At 50.4% G+C, this 16705-nt stretch overlaps 2 protein-coding genes across 2 annotated transcripts; one reads left to right on the top strand and one right to left on the bottom strand.

Annotated features, from left to right (window-relative positions):
- Positions 1 to 33: 33 nt before the first annotated feature.
- MRPL20 (mitochondrial ribosomal protein L20) lies at positions 34 to 5029 on the bottom strand. Its single transcript, XM_071575673.1, has 4 exons — positions 4630 to 5029; positions 2953 to 3063; positions 1587 to 1664; positions 34 to 661 (listed from the first exon to the last, which is right to left on the bottom strand). Exons 1-4 carry the CDS (start codon positions 4714 to 4716, stop codon positions 485 to 487), a joined length of 453 nt encoding a protein of 150 aa, XP_071431774.1. The 5' UTR covers positions 4717 to 5029; the 3' UTR covers positions 34 to 484.
- Positions 5030 to 7156: 2127 nt separating this feature from the next.
- Positions 7157 to 10972, top strand: TMEM88B (transmembrane protein 88B). The gene is made up of 2 exons (XM_071575768.1): positions 7157 to 8136; positions 10135 to 10972. Exons 1-2 carry the CDS (start codon positions 7867 to 7869, stop codon positions 10402 to 10404), a joined length of 540 nt encoding a protein of 179 aa, XP_071431869.1. The 5' UTR covers positions 7157 to 7866; the 3' UTR covers positions 10405 to 10972.
- Positions 10973 to 16705: the final 5733 nt, after the last annotated feature.

Genomic DNA, 16705 nt, shown 5'->3' with positions numbered 1-16705 from the left:
ATTCACCACACAAATTGTTCTTTCCAGCAGCAGTTACCAAAAAAAACCACCTTTATTAAATCCTTAAAAGAACTGACATAATGACCTTGTGTCCTTAACACACTGGCCATGTGTGAGGGTCCAAATACCTCCCCACCCTGGCTGAGTTTTCACTGTGCAGTGCCAGAATTCACCACAAAAACTGGGGTTTTTTTTTTGAGTAGGAGTTACCAAAAATGACATTTATTAAGTCATTAAGAGAACAGGCTGTGTGTGTCCTCAACACATGGACTTGTGTGGCCTGACTGCTAACCTTGAACTGTGCTTTGAATTGAACAGGTCTCAGTGAGAACACAGGGAAAAGCTTCACACCCAGAGCCATCTCCTCCTGCTGGAACCATCTGAGAGGACTTTGCTCCACATTTCCCATCTCAGCAGCACTCACAGAGCAGGTTTAGTTGCAATCCAATCCTTGTTTGTGACACATAACACAGACTCTTTGGTGTCAGTACCGATGGTGCACAATACGTGAAAATATCCCTTCTGGCTCCTTTCCATCCCCCAGGGCAGCCAGGAATCCTTCTTGTCTCCTCCTCTGGGCTAAAGCAGCCAGGGACTTGAAGGTCTTTGGCTCATAAATAGCCAGATCAGCAAGAACTTTCCTGTTCAGCTCCACCTGGGACTGAATGCAAGAAAATATGTTGGTGAAGTCCTGTAATTTTTAGATGCAACATTGCAGTGCTTAATCACACTTTATTAAACATTAAATACACTAAACACTTTATTAAATTTCATGAAACACTCTTAATGCTCAAGACCTGAGGTCTAAAGGCAAATTACCTTTTATTTAATCCCTACAATTTTGGACTGTCAGACATGACTACCTGGCCATGGATATCTCATTAAGCCACTGCATAAAATCTGTTCACTAAGTTTTGCTGGTAGAAATCAAGAGCTGAAGAAAAATCTCTTATTTTGCTCCAGGCTGAGTATTCCAGGTTAATCCATGGCATTTCTTTGAGTTCAAACAAATTAAAACAGTATCAACAAATGAAAACCAATTAAAAGGAAAACAAATTAAAATGAAAACCAATTAAAAGGAAAATCAATTAAAAGGAAACCAAATTAAAATTAAAATCAACAGTCTCAACGAATTAAAACCTGTATCAACAAATTCCAACCAGTTCCCAGCATGTTTCAGAACAGGGACAATGGCACAAACTTTCTGCACTGTCCATGCTCAGCAAAACACAAAGTTAGTGAAGAGAACAGAGATTTCTTAGAGTGGTTTTTTTTTTTTTGCTAATCCAAGCTCCATATTTTTAAATTTCTTCAAGTAAAAAGAAAAAAGTTGTCACTTAATGCTCACAACAGCAACAGTGTAAGAGCATTTTACAAGTCTCATTCTTAAGATGCTCAGTAGAAGTTTTGGGGACAGAACATGGTGTAGAGCCACAATGTTCACCAGGATAAAAGGGCATGATGCAAGAAGAGAAACAGGTTTAGGGCAGAACTCACTTCCTGAAGGAAATGAAATTGCTTTCACAAGCAGAAGGCCTTTCATCACTAGAATTAGCAAGTAATTATTCTCCAAGCCCCATCCTTACCTTAAGTAGGTTGCTTATGAAGACTGGGTATTTCAAACCATGTTCAAGGGAAGCTGCTTCAATCCTTGTGATCCAGAGCTGAAAGGGTAAAAATGAACATGTTGGATGGTGAAACACTTTGAAAGTCATCCTTCTGCCCTGCTGGTCTGCTCACACTTACTAAATATAACCTTTTCATACAATCACAGAATATCCTGAGCTGGAAGGGACCCACAAGGATCATGGATTCCAACTCCTGACTCTGCACAGACACCCCAACAATCCCATCCTGTCCCTCAGAGTGTTGTCCAAACCCTCCTGGAGCTCTGGCAGCCTTGGGGCTGTGCCCACTGCCCTGGGGAGCCTGTTCAGTGCCCACCACCCTCTGGGGGAAGGACCCTTCCCTGAGATCCAACCTGACCCTCCCTGACACAGCTCCAGCTGTTCCCATGAGTCCTGTCACTGCTCCCCAGAGACCCACACCCTTCCCAGTGCAACATGTACACATAAGAACTTCAGAATGAGCTGTGTCAGGACACACAGGGACTAAAAACACTTCCTTCATAGAATCACAGAATGGATTGGGTTGGAAAAGACCTCCAAGATCATCAAGTCCAACCCTTGGTCCAACTCCAGTCCCTTTACCAGATCATGGCACTCAGTGCCACGGCCAAGCTCAGTTGAAAAACCTCCAGGGATGGGGAATCCACCCCCTCTCTGGGCAGCCCATTCCAATGCCTGAGCACTCTCTCTGCAAAGAATTTCCTCCTGATCTCCAATTTCAATTTCCCCTGGCAGAGCTTGAGCCCATCGTGCCCCCTTGTCCTACTGCTGAGTGCCTGGGAGAAGAGACCAACCTCCACCTGGCCAGAACTTCCCTTCAGGCAGTTCCAGACAGTGCTGAGGTCACCTCTGAGCCTCCTCTTCTCCAGGCTGAACACCCCCAGCTCCCTCAGCCTCTCCCCACAGCACTTGTGCTCCAGTCCCTTCTCCAGCCTTGTTGCTCTTCTCAGTTGGGTTGGAAGAGACCTCAGAGATCATCAAGTCCAACCCTTGATCCAACCCCACTGTGATCACAGAGTGCCCTGGGCTGGTGATCACAGTGGGGTTGGATCAAGACATGGTGGATTCTCTGTCCCTGGAGGTGTTTAAGAGGACACTCAGAGCCACATCCAGTCCCTTCTCCAGCCTCGTTGCTCTTCTCTGGCCCCGCTCCAGCCCCTCAATATCATTCCTGAACTGAGGGGCCCAGAACTGCTTTACACAAATACTTTACACATATTTTTCACCCACTCATTCTTAGGGAACCTCCCCAGAAAGGAAAATGGCAATTTCACTTCTGCCTTTCTCCCCTTTTCATGTTTACACCCAACACTTTGCTCTTTACCGCTCTGAGGAATTTCTTCTTCTCCCTCCTGGCCTTTGTGGACCTCACAAACGCTCTGCGAACGCTCCTCACGGCCAGTTTGTAGCAGCGGTTCTTCCTCCCACGGAAATGCTGCAACAAAACCAGGATGTTCTCATTATGTTTAAGGCTGTCAAGCCCTTCAGGAATACTAATACAAGCTCGTTTTCACTTCACACCTCTCCATAACAAGGATCACTGAATACCTCACCAGCATCAGCTAAGCCTTCAGCTGGCATATAGTGAAAATATTCTTTCCTTGGTTTATGGCATGGGAAACCTGAAGCTGGAAAGTTGGAACAGGCTGAAAAATGTTGGTCCAGCACAGAGCCAAACCCAGACATCATTTTGGGCTGTGGTTCCAGGGGAGAGGCAACCACAAAATCATCATCAGTGCTTTCACCCAAGCCTAAACTCACACATTTATTCTTGTTCCTGAGCTGCCCCTCAGCTGTGTCTGTATGAACACAGAGATGGGGCTGGTGCCTCTGATATATCACAAAGTCACCCAGACAGAAAGTATAATGAAGAACTTTACTGGAGGTACCACTGACACCCCCCTAAAGTGCTGTAGGAGGAAGGAGCCAGTGCTGCACAGCCAGAAATAACTCCCACTCCTACTGTGGGCAGCTCAGGTGCTACAAAACAAATATATTTTCACTTCCTTCAACATTTTCTATCGGAATATTACAGTAAGATGTACTACACCTCCTAGGATGCCCTTGAGGAAGGTTATTCCCTAACCAAGGTACAGCAGCCTGAACTGCAGCTGAAATCACACTGTGCAGCTGCCTCCTTCCCCTTACAAAATGCACTTAAGAGCAAGATTAATTTTTTTCCAGCTTCTTTGTCCAGTAAAAGAAAAACTCAACAAAACCCCACAATCAACACCAGCCTACACCACGCTGTATTTGCAGACTGATCTCATAGTGCTTGTGCTTCCTCTTCCTTCTCCGGTTGTTATTCGTGCCCATCATGCATACACGTGCTGTGTCACAGCACAGGCACCACGTGCGCTTATGGATTTAACCAAACAGAGACCAATTTACAGGGGCAGAACACGTCAAATTGGCCTGAGTCAACCATAGACTCATGGAGTGGTTTGGGTGAGACGCGACCTTGCAGCCCACCCAGTCCCACGGGCAGGGACACCTTCCACTATCCCAAGGTTGCACCAGCCTGGAACTGGACACCGCCAGGGATGGGGCAGCCACAGCCTCGGGAGCCCCGGGAAGGACTGAGGACACCGGGGGGACTGCGGAGGGCACCGGGCAGGGAGGGCTCTGTGCCGGGCAGGGAGGGCTCTGTGCCGGGCAGGGAGGATGCTGTGCCGGGCAGGGAGGGCTCTGTGCCGGGCAGGGAGGGCTCTGTGCCGGGCAGGGAGGGCGCTGTGCCGGGCAGGGAGGATGCTGTGCCGGGCAGGGAGGGCTCTGTGCCGGGCAGGGAGGGCTCTGTGCCGGGCAGGGAGGGCTCTGTGCCGGGCAGGGAGGATGCTGTGCCGGGCAGGGAGGGCGCTGTGCCGGGCAGGGAGGGCGCTGTGCCGGGCAGGGAGGGCGCTGTGCCGGGCAGGGAGGATGCTGTGCCGGGCAGGGAGGGCTCTGTACCCGGCAGGGAGGATGCTGTGCCGGGCAGGGATGGCCGCACGGAGCCCGCACTCACCCGCGCATACTTGAGCACCTCCTGCACCCTCCAGAAGCGGTCGGTGAGGCGGCTGCGGAGCCAGCGAGCGGCGCTCAGCACCACCATGGCTGCACCGGGCTGGGCCGGGCCTGGCCGGGCTGAGCAGGGCTGGGCTGGGCCGGACTGAGCCGCTTTCCGGGGCGGGGCAGGGAGCGGGAGCGGGGCCGCCCCTGCACCGCCCCCGGGCCGCCTCCGGCCTTCCGGCCCTTCCCCTACTGCTGCCCCTGCCCTTCCTTAGCTCCTCACTTCAGTCCTTCCCGTCATCCTTGTCCGCCCTTCCGTCGGTCCTTCTCCCAGTCCTTCCTCTCATCTTTCCCCGGCCGTTCCTACAGTCCTTCTCACGATTGTTCCGCTCCTTCCTCCGGCCCTGCCTCCTGCCCTTTTCCGGTCCTTCTCCCGGCCTTCCCCCCGCCCCTTCCTTCGGTCCTTGTCGGCCTTTCCCCCGATCTCTCCCCGATCCTTCTCCTGGTACTTCCCGGCTCTTGCCCCAGTCCTTCTCTGGGTCCTTTTCCCGACCTTTCCCTGCTTCCCCCGCCCTTTCCCCTGCCCTTCCTCCGATGCTTTTCCCCGTCTTTCTCCTGGTCCTCCTCCCAGTTCTTTTCCCACTCCTTCCCTTGGTCCTTCTCTCGTTCCTTTTCCCAGTCCTTTCCCCTGTCCTTCCCCAGCCTTTCTGCCCTCCCCGGCCCCGCTCCCCCCATTGTCCACTGTCACAGAATCCCAGGATCCCTGAGGCTGGAAAAGCCCTCCCAGCCCTCGGATTCCACCCTGTGCCCGATGCCCACCTTGTCCCCAACCCAGAGCTCTGAGTGTCACATCCAGTCCTTCCTTGGACATCTCCAGGGGTGGGCACTCCAAACCTCCCTGAGCAGCCCTTTCCAATGTTTTAACAACCTTTCCTGGGATGAAATTCTTCCCCGTGTCCAACATAAACCACCCCTGGTGCAGACTCAGACTATGCCCAAACCAGCAATACTTCAAGTGCTTAAAGTCTCTTCCAGCCTCTGTGATTCTGTGAAAAGATTTGATGTTGTTTGCAGTGACTGGGAGGATTCCACACCGGGTACCATCCTGTGTGCAAGTCTTTGTGAGACATAAAATGAAATTTTTGAACTGTAGCAAACCACAAGATGGTGCTGCCAGAAAATAATTTCTCAGGAGCAACAGTCCTTGGTGATGAATTTGTCTGATCCTCTTAAATTGTTCCCAGTTACAGCATCTCAAAGCAATGATGCTCCTGGTAGAAATTGCCCCATCATTAAAGTCCCTTTCCCACTCTGGGGCAGAAATCAGTTAAGGATATGGAAATTACACAGAATTGGAGCCTTGGGGAATTTCTCTTATGATCACTGGGATTTGTTTAACATGATATGAGAAGAATCATTAGAATGTGTATATGTCGAATTGTTTTCTCCAAGGGAAATTAAATTTTCAGACCTCCCACAGGTTAAAATGTGTTTTCATTACAGCGAAATAACTAGAAAGTTTCACTGAATGTAGCAAAGCTTCTTAGATTTTATGGCATTTTTATGATTACTTAAGCAGCTTTGTGTTTTACTACCCCACTGTGCCCTCACCAGATGGTAAAACCAGCTGTAAGACTTTGAGTTTCCCTACACCAAGCTCATCTTTCCATGGTTTAAGCCTAACCCTGACTCTGCTTCCTATAGTTTTGGGTTGGGTTCTTTGTGTGACTTGTCCTTTTTCCACTTAGAAGGCATAAACCAAGCTTGAAAAAATATTACATCTTTAAATCAGCAGATTTTAGGCTGGCAGAGTAAACACTGAGACTCTTGCACTGCCTCTGTGCCACTTGGCACATTTATCACACCCAACACCATCTGGTTTCCTGCACAGATTCAGGCTTTATTAGCACTGTCTCTCAGCAGGATGGATTCAGCAGTTATTTCCCTCTGGATGTCTGGACAGATCCGTGAAAAGATTTCACATTTTGCAGCTTGAGTGGAGGCTGCTGCCCTGCAGTCTCCCCTGGGAGCCATCCAGCCTGAGAGTGCAGTGAAGGAACATGATGAAAATGGACTTTTCATACTCTGATGTCTGTTGCTTTTCATTCTATTTTTCAATCTCTCTCTCTTATTGGTATGACTGTATCTAAAAGGCTACATAAACATGCAGATGCCACTGAAATTCTTAAATAATATTGATCATATGAGGCAGATGAAATAATTGATAATTGCTGTGCCTTCACTACAAGAACATCAATATGTTGTGTGAGCAGTAACAGTGATGACTGCAGGGGACAGACAATTTCTGTGCTATATAGTGATTGTTATCAATTTCTCCAGGGTTTTTTAATCTAGAGAGGAATTTCAGAAAATGAATCAGAGACAGAATAATTAAGGTTGGAGAGGGACCATCTCGACCTGGGAATGGCTGGTTGGAGTGTGGCTCTTGGGTGCTGTGTGCTAAATCACATCCCCTGTGAGGCAGATGTGAAGGATTGGCCAGCACAGAGAGCAGCTCCTGAGCCTGTTCTGTAAACAAAGCAGCGTTGCAAAGCTGAGAGCTGGCTCAGAAGGGATGACACTGCCTGGATGTGAGTGCCTGTGACCGCAGACAGCTGAGAGCAGGGACACCACACTGCTCCCAGCTCTGCTGCCAGGTCTGCACCGTGTGGCCAAGGACTCCAGGGAGGGCAGAAACACCTCCTGTTCTTCATCTTCACTTGGTCACCTTATTTGGATGAGGCTTGAGCAGGAATATTTATGTGGATGGAGAGTGAAGAGCATGGAAATATGATTTGAAGACAAGGAACTGTCTGTCAGTGCCTAAGCCTGATAATCCCAACAACCAGCAGTGCTCAAAGGTGGAGGAGGACACTAAAACCTTCTGGAACTGAGCAGTTCATCAGCTAAGACAGCAACTGTTTGGGACCTCTTGGGATCATAATCCCAGGAAGAACAACAACAAATTCAGCAGGACTCTGGATTCTAAACCAAAATAATAGCTACTGCCAAACTTGCAGCAGCCAGATCTACTTGGAAGTGAGGTTGGGATACTGCTGGGAAACCATCTGAAGGAAACAACCTGGCCAGGTCCTGGGAAAGCAGGAGGCCTTTCCTTCCTTGCTCCATCATGATGTCTGTTTAAGAGTTCTTGTCCACGAGTGGAAGAGGCAGGAAAAGTCCCTGCAAATTGCTTTCAAAAGCAAAGAAAACCTTTTGGAGAAGAGCGTGGGTTGGCTGATCTTCTTGAAGAATGTCTGCCCAGGACACCGAGGACTTTGGAGCAGAAAACCTCTCTGAAAAGTCTCGGATGATCCCTGGTCTCCCACCCTATGACATGGATGACCAGCTCCTTCCCAGGGAGCCCCGGGGTGCCTGGTGCTGCCTGGCATGGGCCCTGGCCATAGGCATCATGAACTCCTTGGTGTTCCTCGTTAACTTGCTCCTGATGTTCGTTATTTTCACCATTGTGCTGCTCCCCACCATTGTGGTAGTTTACTTTGGCTTCCAGTGCCACTCCCAGGTAAGAAAGCCCCGCTCCCTTTGGCTGCTCCCAGATACCTGAGGGTTTTTTTGAGCCCCTGGGGATCAGTGGCTGTAAAGGCAGAGTGAGACTCCCCCAGCTTTGGGTTTGTTTTCATAAGGGGCGTGTGCCTGTCCACATTTTTTCCTAAAGAGGGTGTGTGTGTGTAGTCTGGGCTGACAAGAACAGGTATGGTGGGGAAATGGCAGCTTGATTGGGCAATGAGGTTGTATCCCCATGGAAATACCAAGCAGCAGTGCCAGGTGAGGTGAACACACTCCCTGCCTTTGTGGAGTTGTTGTTTGCATTTTAATGTCACAATATTTCTCTCTTGTCTGTGACTTCTGTTACTGAGAACTGCCAACCTGAACTCCTCTGTAACTCACAGTCTTGCCTGGGCTCTGGGAGGGTTTGTTGCTTTCTGTTTAAGTATTTTTGTCGTATTGGATCTGCCCAATGCCTCAAGATAGAATTAGTAAAGTCTGACAGAATATTTCATTTCATTCTTATGCCAGTCTGACATTCAGATGTGTTCCCAAATGTGCTGTGCAGTTTCTCACACAAAGAATGAGCCTTTTTGTCCATAAAGGCTCTGGCTGTGTGTGTGGCTCTTCCAGTTATTTGCTGCCCTCTGGCTTGCATTGTTTCCTTACTTACACATTTTTTCTTGGTATAGTCCTATGAGTATTTTTGAGATCACTTGACAAAACATAGATGTGAAAAAGCAATTCTCCCATTTTCCTTGCAGGCATTAACTGTTAGACCAGCTCAATATGACTGTTTCATAAGTCATAACTTTGACTTTAAATTGAACTGAAAATGGGGAAAAAAATATGAGAACTGGCTCCCAGAGTTGCCCATTCCACCTTCACTCACCTTGGAAAACCTCAAGTTCTCCTTTGCATGCACAAAAGCTCTGAGGAGATGCACAAGGTTTTTGAATGCAGCCAAGCAGACCAGAAATGAAAGCCCCTGTGGAAGCCACGAGAAGTCTTTTATTACAGACTTTCCTTTAGTGCAATCATAGCAAGGGATTGTGGCAATTCACTTCACAAGAGCAGTCCTTTGTCTTTGGGCCTTTCAATGCTTTCCTAGTAGCCAGAGGCTGCTTTCTGCACTGCAGGTCCATTAGATGGATTTATTGTTGTTTTTTTAGTATGATGGGCTGTGTTTCTTCTGCTGCTGAAAGGACAGGGGAAAAGGAAAGAAGTTTGGGGACATGGGGGCTGCCTGCAGCATTTGTTAATGCAGAGCAACTGAGTGCTCCACTCATCTCTGCTGCTGCCAGCATGAAAGGAGGGCTTTAAATGCCACTCAGCGAGGCCCAGTTACTCTTTGCCTTGCAGCAAATGGAGTGAGTGGCCTTGCCTGGCAGGGCTTTCAGTGCAAAGAGATGCTCAGAGGTAGAAATGAGTCCAGAGTGCACAGAGGACAGAACACAAACGGGTCAGTTCCAGGGCAGGGTCTCCAGCCAGCAAGTGGCTATGGAACAACAAAACTCTGCCTGCAGGATCTCATATCTTGCTGTATTTGTATTTACTTTTTTGTAATTTTCAGTGTTGTGTCATCCACATCGATGTAACACCAGGAGGCCTTTTGATTTGGGCCCTGCCTATCAAATGCCATCTGATGATTGAATAAAGATCAGTGTTTTCCTCTCCAGGATCAGTGTTCAGTGTTCTTGTCTCCCAGTGATGCTGGAATAATTGAAATCTTGATTAAGATGTGATATCAACCACAGAGTGCAGCCTGAAGTTTGCTGAGCTCAGCTCAGAGAGAGGGAAGGGGTGTCTTTGTGGGACAGCACTGGAAATTCAGGGGTACTTTGGCCACCATCACTACCAGGCCTGTGACAAGCTGTAGATGTGCTGCTTAGACAAGGCTCAGGGGTGGATTCATGTGTGGGTTAATGAATGAACTCCGTGATCTCGGAGGTATTTTCCACTCCTAATGGTTCTGTGATTCCAGGGCTCTGACTCTGCCTCGCTGTCCCCACAGGTGCTGCACTCCTCTGCCCGCTACTGCAAGAGCATCCTGGATGACAACAGCTCTTCTGCCCTCATCATCCTCGGCTTTGTCATCATGTCCCCCCTCATCGTGGTGGCCATGGCCATTTACTGCAGCCTGGCCCGGCGCCTGCGGCTCTTCATGTGCTTCCAGCCCTACAGCCTGGCCGTGTACAAGGGGGGCAAGTGGTGCCACTACGAGGGGGGAGCACCCTGTGGCTGTGCCAGGGGCTGCAACACTCAGGTCAAGGCCTGGGTGTGAGTCTGCAGCACCAGCCCTGTCCTCTGCCCACCCAGTCCCTCCTCACCACCTCGTGTTCCCTGCCTGGGACTCTGCAGAGCTCCCCCAGCACTGAGCTGGGGCTCAGCCAGTTGAGCTGGGGCTCCCTCTTGGTCTCAGTGGTGTTTGAGGTGACAGCACAGATCCCCTGGCAGTGACACCACAAATCATAGAATGGATTGGGTTGGAAAAGACCTCCCAGATCATCAAGTCCAACCCTTGGTCCAACTCCAGTTCATTTACCAGATCATGGCACTCAGTGCCACGGCCAATCTCACCTTAAAAACCTCCAGGGATGGTAAATCCACCCCCTCTCTGGGCAGCCCATTCCAATCCCTGAGCACTCTCTCTGCAAAGAATTTCCTCCTGATCTCAAACTTCAATTTTCCCTGGCAGAGCTTGAGCCCATCATGCCCCCTTGTCCTATTGCTGAGTGCCTGGGAGAAGAGACCAACCCCCACCTGGCCAGAACTTCCCTTCAGGTAAATCCTCTGGCAGTGACACCACAGCTCCTGTGGCAGTGACAGCACAGCTCCTGTGGCAGTGACAGCACAGCTCCTGTGGCAGAAACAGCACAGCTCCTGTGGCAGAGACAGCACAGCCCCTCTGGCAGTGACAGCACAGCTCCTCTGGCCACAGCAGCCCAAAGCTGTGGCTGGGGAAAGCACAGTGTGTGAGAGAGGCAGGGCAGGCAGGGGAAGGCACAGCAGCTCTGTCCTTTCCTACCCCCAGGGTTGTCTGTGCTGTTGTCAGTGGGGTCTGTGTGCTGCTGGTCCCTGCAGGCTGTGTGTTCCTGTGGGATGCTGTTCCTCTTCCTCCCCAGTATAACCATTTCCAGTGTTCTGTAGAAATAAAGGTGATGCCAAATCCCCCATGGGAGTTTCTGTCTGTTCTGTCTCGAGGCACTGCCTGCAGCAGCACCAGCAATGCTGTACCTTTTGTTCCACACTACAAAGCACTGTGAGGTAAAAGGGGATTCCTCTTTTCTTTCTGAGGACTCTTCTTGCCCTGCATGGCTCTGGTACCACACCAAGAAATAAACAGGAGTGGCTACAAGTGACAGAGAACTGGAGGGGAAAAAAGGGAGAAAAATACTTGTCAGCTTCTGGCAGGACTGAGGAAAAACAAGAAAGTTCTGTTCCATGGGAAGGAGATATCGTGCTACAGGATAACAAGGTTTTGCCTGGGGCAATGTCTGCTCACTGGGTACTGATATTTGATATGAGCTGCTGTTCCTGAAGTGCTCACCTGATTTTTAATCCAACTGCTTATACAAGGAAAGGATTCTTCAGCCTGGCTGTGGTGCAGGTATTGTAGTGAACCTTCCCTTGCTGTCCCTGCAAAGAAATTCCAGGTTATTTGGTACAGCTTTCCAACTAAAGAAAAAAATTATTTCATTTGGTATTTTACTTTACAGAGAATTTTAATAACAAAGGGGAAATGAATCTACCTGAACTCTCAGTAGCAGAACACGCAGGTCAGGCTGTACCTCAGGGGGTCCTGGCATGGGCAGAGCCCACAAAAAGGCATTCCCAGCAGTGCTGGAGCTCTGAGGTAAAACTGGTTTGATCCTAAATTTCCTGTAGGGAGGACAGAGCCATTCCCAGTATCCTCAGCCCTGGATCCAATGCCAAGGGCAGCTGTGCCAGTCTGCTGCGTGCAGGGCTGATGTGCCAGGCAGGGCCTGTGCCCACAGATGTGGTGATGCCTCCTCTGCACTCCCACAGGCAGGGCTTTGTCCTGAGAGCTCCCAAACCAGCCCAGAGTCCAGAGCACAGCTCTGCTCAGCGAGGGGCTGCAGGAGGAGAGAAAGAAATATGTTTTCACTGGGATTTTTAAAGTCCAAACTATGTATGGATTTAATTTTCCTGTGACATCTCCATGCTCAAAGCCACGGCACTAACCCAGTACTGACACACCTCAGAAGACACTAAAATATATTTCCATCCAGCTATTGGTCAGGTACATGTTTGTTTGTATTTTCCTGCTCCTCTCTCATCACTGCACAGTCCAGATGAAGTCATTAGGAAGATGCCATGTCTCAGTGATTATCAGTCCTCTGATGCCTCCAGTTATTGGAGCTCTCAGCTGGGGGTAGTGCAAATACAAACCATCTGTCAGGCTGAACTGAAATCAGGAACATCATCTTTTAGAGCCAAGGACAACATGGAATTTATTGGAAGGATGCTACATTCCTCCTGTGAGGGAGGCCAGGGAAAGGAAGCTGGAACCTGCTGCACATACCAGGAGAGGATGTGCTGCTCCCCATCCCCTCATGGGCAGTTAATGCTCCCAGTGCTCAGGTTTCTGTGAACAGCAATCCAGGTTAATTTGGCAGGATTTGCATGGTAATATAACCCACTGACATGTGTTTGGACAGTCTCTTGTGCTCTCTCCAGTAACTTCTTCATTGTAACTTGAATGTCTTCGGAAAAGATCCACTGTCCTCCTTCCCCTCCCTTCTCCTTCCCTGAGCTAACTGGTCACTGGTGATTGTTTCCAGCTCTGCTGGAGAACTCAGATAGAATGAATGGAAGGAATTAAAGAAGGAATAATCAGGGTCTGCCTGCCAAGGGCTCCTTCCCTCAGCTGATCCTCCTTATACGTGAGAGCCTGTAGAATGGGTCACAAACTGCACCCTGTCCTGGGAATCCTCCCCTGGGGCACTAACTGTGGTTGGGTCCCCCCTTTAGCTGCCTGTTGTTCTCCAGGATGGAATTTTCCCTTATTTCATGTGTTGTTTGCAAATGCTTGCAGTGGCTGGTTCTGTGCCTGCAGGAGTAGCTGCTCTGGGTGTGCCCAGGCCTCGAGATGGGGCTGTGGGGCTGAGCCTGGGCCACCCTCTGTGCCCTGGGACACCCTCTGTGCCCTGGGACACTCAGCCCAGAGTGGCACTGACCACCCTGCAGGGTCCCCATCCATCCATGCACTTGGGCACGGACTCTGGCTTGGATCCCTCTTACTGGGTTAACAGCATCTGCCCCTGGAATTTTGGCCAGATCTGACCCTATTTAGCTGGTGAGGGCTGAAAAATGCAAAGTGGGAGGGAGTATGGGATGGTCTGATCCTATTGCTGGAAAATACAGTGTCGTTTTCCAGGAGACTCAGGGGGATCAATGTGCCCTGGCACAACACACACATTGTCTGGAAGTGCCAGCAATCACCTCCCAACCCTCAGCCACTGCTTTCCCTCTGACACAAGCACCTCCTGCAGCTGAATAGGAGCCCAATTCCCACAGCTGCTGATGGGAATAATCCCTCTGCCTGCCCCAGCAGTGGGATTGCTGGAGCTGCCATCATCCCCCTGAGAGTGGGTGATGCCCAGGCAGGCTGGGCAATGCTCCCAGGTTGTGTGGTGGCAGCCCAAGGGAAGGATCTTCACCCCATTCCCCAGGGGGCCAAACCAGGGACATTTATCAGCCCAAAAACAGAGCCATTTTTCAAAAGAGCTGTGAGCTGTCCACGTTGGATGCTCAGAGCTGCAGGGGCTGTGCTGCCTCAGGGCTGAGCTTTGCATTTCTCCCTCTGCCAGGGCATGAGTTCATGGAAATGCTGGCGCTGCTGTGGGTAAGCAGGACCAGCCCATGCCGTGGGTGGGTGCCCTTGGATGCCAGAGGCAATTAAATCCCTGTCAGCTTTCCAAGCCAGCTCCTCCCTGGCCACACAAGTGCCTGTGTCACAAGGGAGGGGAGGACAAGGGACACTCTGAGCATCTGCTCTAGTCACACCAAATGAAGTGCAACCTGAAGCTGTGCCCCAGGAATGCTGGCACAGTGGGCACCTGGCCTTGGCTTCCTTCCCTAAAGCCAGGCCTAAGGACTCCTCTTCCCTGAGCCTGCTGCAAGGAGGAGCATGAAGATGTGTACTCAGGACTTTCCTGCACTCAGAAAGACAACTGGGAGTTCTGGAAAGGGGCACTGGCCCTTCCAGAGTGTTCCAGCTCTGAGCTGTGCCAGCTGATGAGCATTTAGGGAGTTGTCTGCAGCTGCCAGAACATTTTACAGAGGTGCTGGCTCTGTCACTCCTTGGCAGCAGCGAAGTGGTGATGAACAGGGGGATTAATTCCTCCCTCTCACCCAAAAGCCCTGTTCTTCTCCTGCTCTTCAGCAGCAGAGCTAATAAATCAGGGTGCTAAAACAACTCTTTTGTCAACACTTTTCCATCAGTGTGGCACCAAGCAGGAGGCTGCTGAGGTGTGTTAGAGCCTTTGTGAAGTGCTGCAGTCCCACTAACACTGTGTGTGACTGCTCTGCCCATCCTGGGGGACTGGCAGCTCACTGGGTATCAGTGCAAGGGGAAAATCACAACTTCCCAGCCCCTGCACCAGCCTTGTGTCTCTGCAGTAAAGGAGTGAGAACCTGCCTGAGGGATCACAGAATGGCTTGAGCTGGAAAGGACTGCAAAGATCATCTCGTTCCAACCCCAGTAGGGAAGATGGTTTTAGATAACACAGTGAAAACTGCCAAGAGAAAGTGCTGGCTGGTGTGGGAACAGACAGGGCAGGTGGCCAGCAGTTAACAGGGAGCTGGCTCCAGGTCCTGGTTTGCAGGAGGAAACACAGGGATGTGCTTGGCTGCAGGGGGTGTCCCTAGGAAAGCAACCTGCACTTGGGATCTGCTGTTCAGAGAAGCTGCTACTGAGCCCTTCCCAAATCCCTGGAACCTTCAGGGAATGGGACAGAGCAGGATGCAATCAAAGGCTGTTGAGGATTTCCTGAAGCACAGATCAGCCATGGCCCACCTTTGACACCACTGAAAGGAACTCCTTGGGACAGACATTTGGAGAGGAGGAAGGGCAAGCAGAATTGTGCTGTTTTCCTGTGCTCTTTCAGCATACTCTTGTCAGGCTGTGGAAACTGGGGCTCTGACCAGATCTGCCAGCACTGGGTATTTAAAGGGAAGCTGAAAAGCCATTCCCAGCCCTTTCAGGAGCTGGAAATTGTTCTGACATCCTGTCTTTGGGGCTGCTTTGGGAGGCAGGACATCTCTGCACGAAGCAGTTTGTTCCACTGTTGGCACAACTGGTGGGTTCAGCATCCTAAAGGTCAACCAGTCCATGCTGGGAAGCACTGCTGGGTCATGCCAGGAGATGCTGGTGTGCTCCTGCCCCCTGAGACACAGCAGGCAACCCTCCAGCAGGTCAAAACCAGACAGGATGTGCAGGGCAGGGCCTGGGTTTCCATGGTTTGTGTGAACCTCAGGGAGAGAGAAGAAACCAAGCCAAGAAAGCCCAGACAAAGCCCTTGGGGAACCAGTGGTGCTGTTTGGTTTGATCCTCTGCCTTCAGATCCTGCCAGAGTCACTCGTGTCTCCTTCATTGTTCCTCAAGAGCTTGGATAGAGCTGAGGAAACCAAGCCCAAGACCCTACACAGATGAGGAGAAGTAAAAATAGAAACCAGGAGAGCAGATTTCCTGCTGAGAGCCCAGAATATCTGCTTTGACCCTGAAAAACCCTCCCTACTCCTTCACCAGTTTCCCCTCATCAATCCAGGCTCTTTCAGCAGCCCTTGTGATGCTGAGCCTGGGGCTCTGCTTAGCACATTTTGGAAAGAATTCCCTCTTGGCCTTCTGGTTTCTATGTTAGCTGTGGTGCCCGTGGTCCCATGCTGGCCACCAGCCCTCACGTGGGTGCCAGGACAAAAAGGGATTGCTGCTTTAGTGTCAATGGAGGGGCATCATTGTCAACTGAGCCCCCCAAGGCTGCCACCTTTTATCTTTTCTGAATTACGGTAATTAGAGTAATTACGGTAATAAGGGTCCAGCCATCCTGGATCCCTCAGCCTTCTTAAATCAGCTGCGATGTAAACAGAGCCCTCCACTCACAGAGCACTCACTGTTTGAGAGGAACAAGTGTTAGCTGAGTCCAGCTGGGAAATAAAACCCCTTATCCTTATCCTTGTCCTTGTTCTGAGATGAGTTCAGCCACATCCAGGGACTGCCTTTCCTGCCAGAAACGTGGGCTGTGCCACAACAGGGCATGGGAAGGAGGGAAGAGATCCAACCAGCTTTCTGCAAACTGCTCTTGGAGAGCTCCTATTTCTTCTTGGAAATGGCTTTCCCCTCTCACACTGCCTTTCCCCTGCTGAGGTCCTGACCCCCAGACAGGGAGTGTGGAATTGTCTCAGCCTGGGGGACAGATGCTGTTACAAAGGGCACTTTTCTCTCAGGCACAGCTGCACTTCACCTGCTGCTGGACACGTTTCCTTTGCTGTGGTGTCTGACTCCATCTGAGCCAGATGCAAACACTCTGCTTGGGATGCTCTGGCATCTGCTTTCCAGTCAC

Source organism: Pithys albifrons, chromosome 22, assembly GCF_047495875.1.
Source record: "Pithys albifrons albifrons isolate INPA30051 chromosome 22, PitAlb_v1, whole genome shotgun sequence".
In the NCBI taxonomy this organism is placed as follows: Eukaryota; Metazoa; Chordata; class Aves; order Passeriformes; family Thamnophilidae; genus Pithys; species Pithys albifrons.
The sequence above is the reverse complement of the archived record's forward strand: the minus strand, read 5'-3'. Positions and strand labels throughout refer to the sequence as shown.

Coding starts and splice junctions, on each gene's coding strand:
- TMEM88B (XM_071575768.1), top strand. CDS start 7,867: ATGTCTGCCCAGGACACCGAGGACTTTGGAGCAGAAAACCTCTCTGAA. Junction 8,137..10,134: donor GCTTCCAGTGCCACTCCCAG/GTAAGAAAGCCC, acceptor CTGTCCCCACAG/GTGCTGCACTCCTCTGCCCG.
- MRPL20 (XM_071575673.1), bottom strand. CDS start 4,716: ATGGTGGTGCTGAGCGCCGCTCGCTGGCTCCGCAGCCGCCTCACCGAC. Junction 1,665..2,952: donor AGAAGAAATTCCTCAGAGCG/GTAAAGAGCAAA, acceptor TTACCCTTTCAG/CTCTGGATCACAAGGATTGA. Junction 662..1,586: donor TCATAAGCAACCTACTTAAG/GTAAGGATGGGG, acceptor TCTTGCATTCAG/TCCCAGGTGGAGCTGAACAG.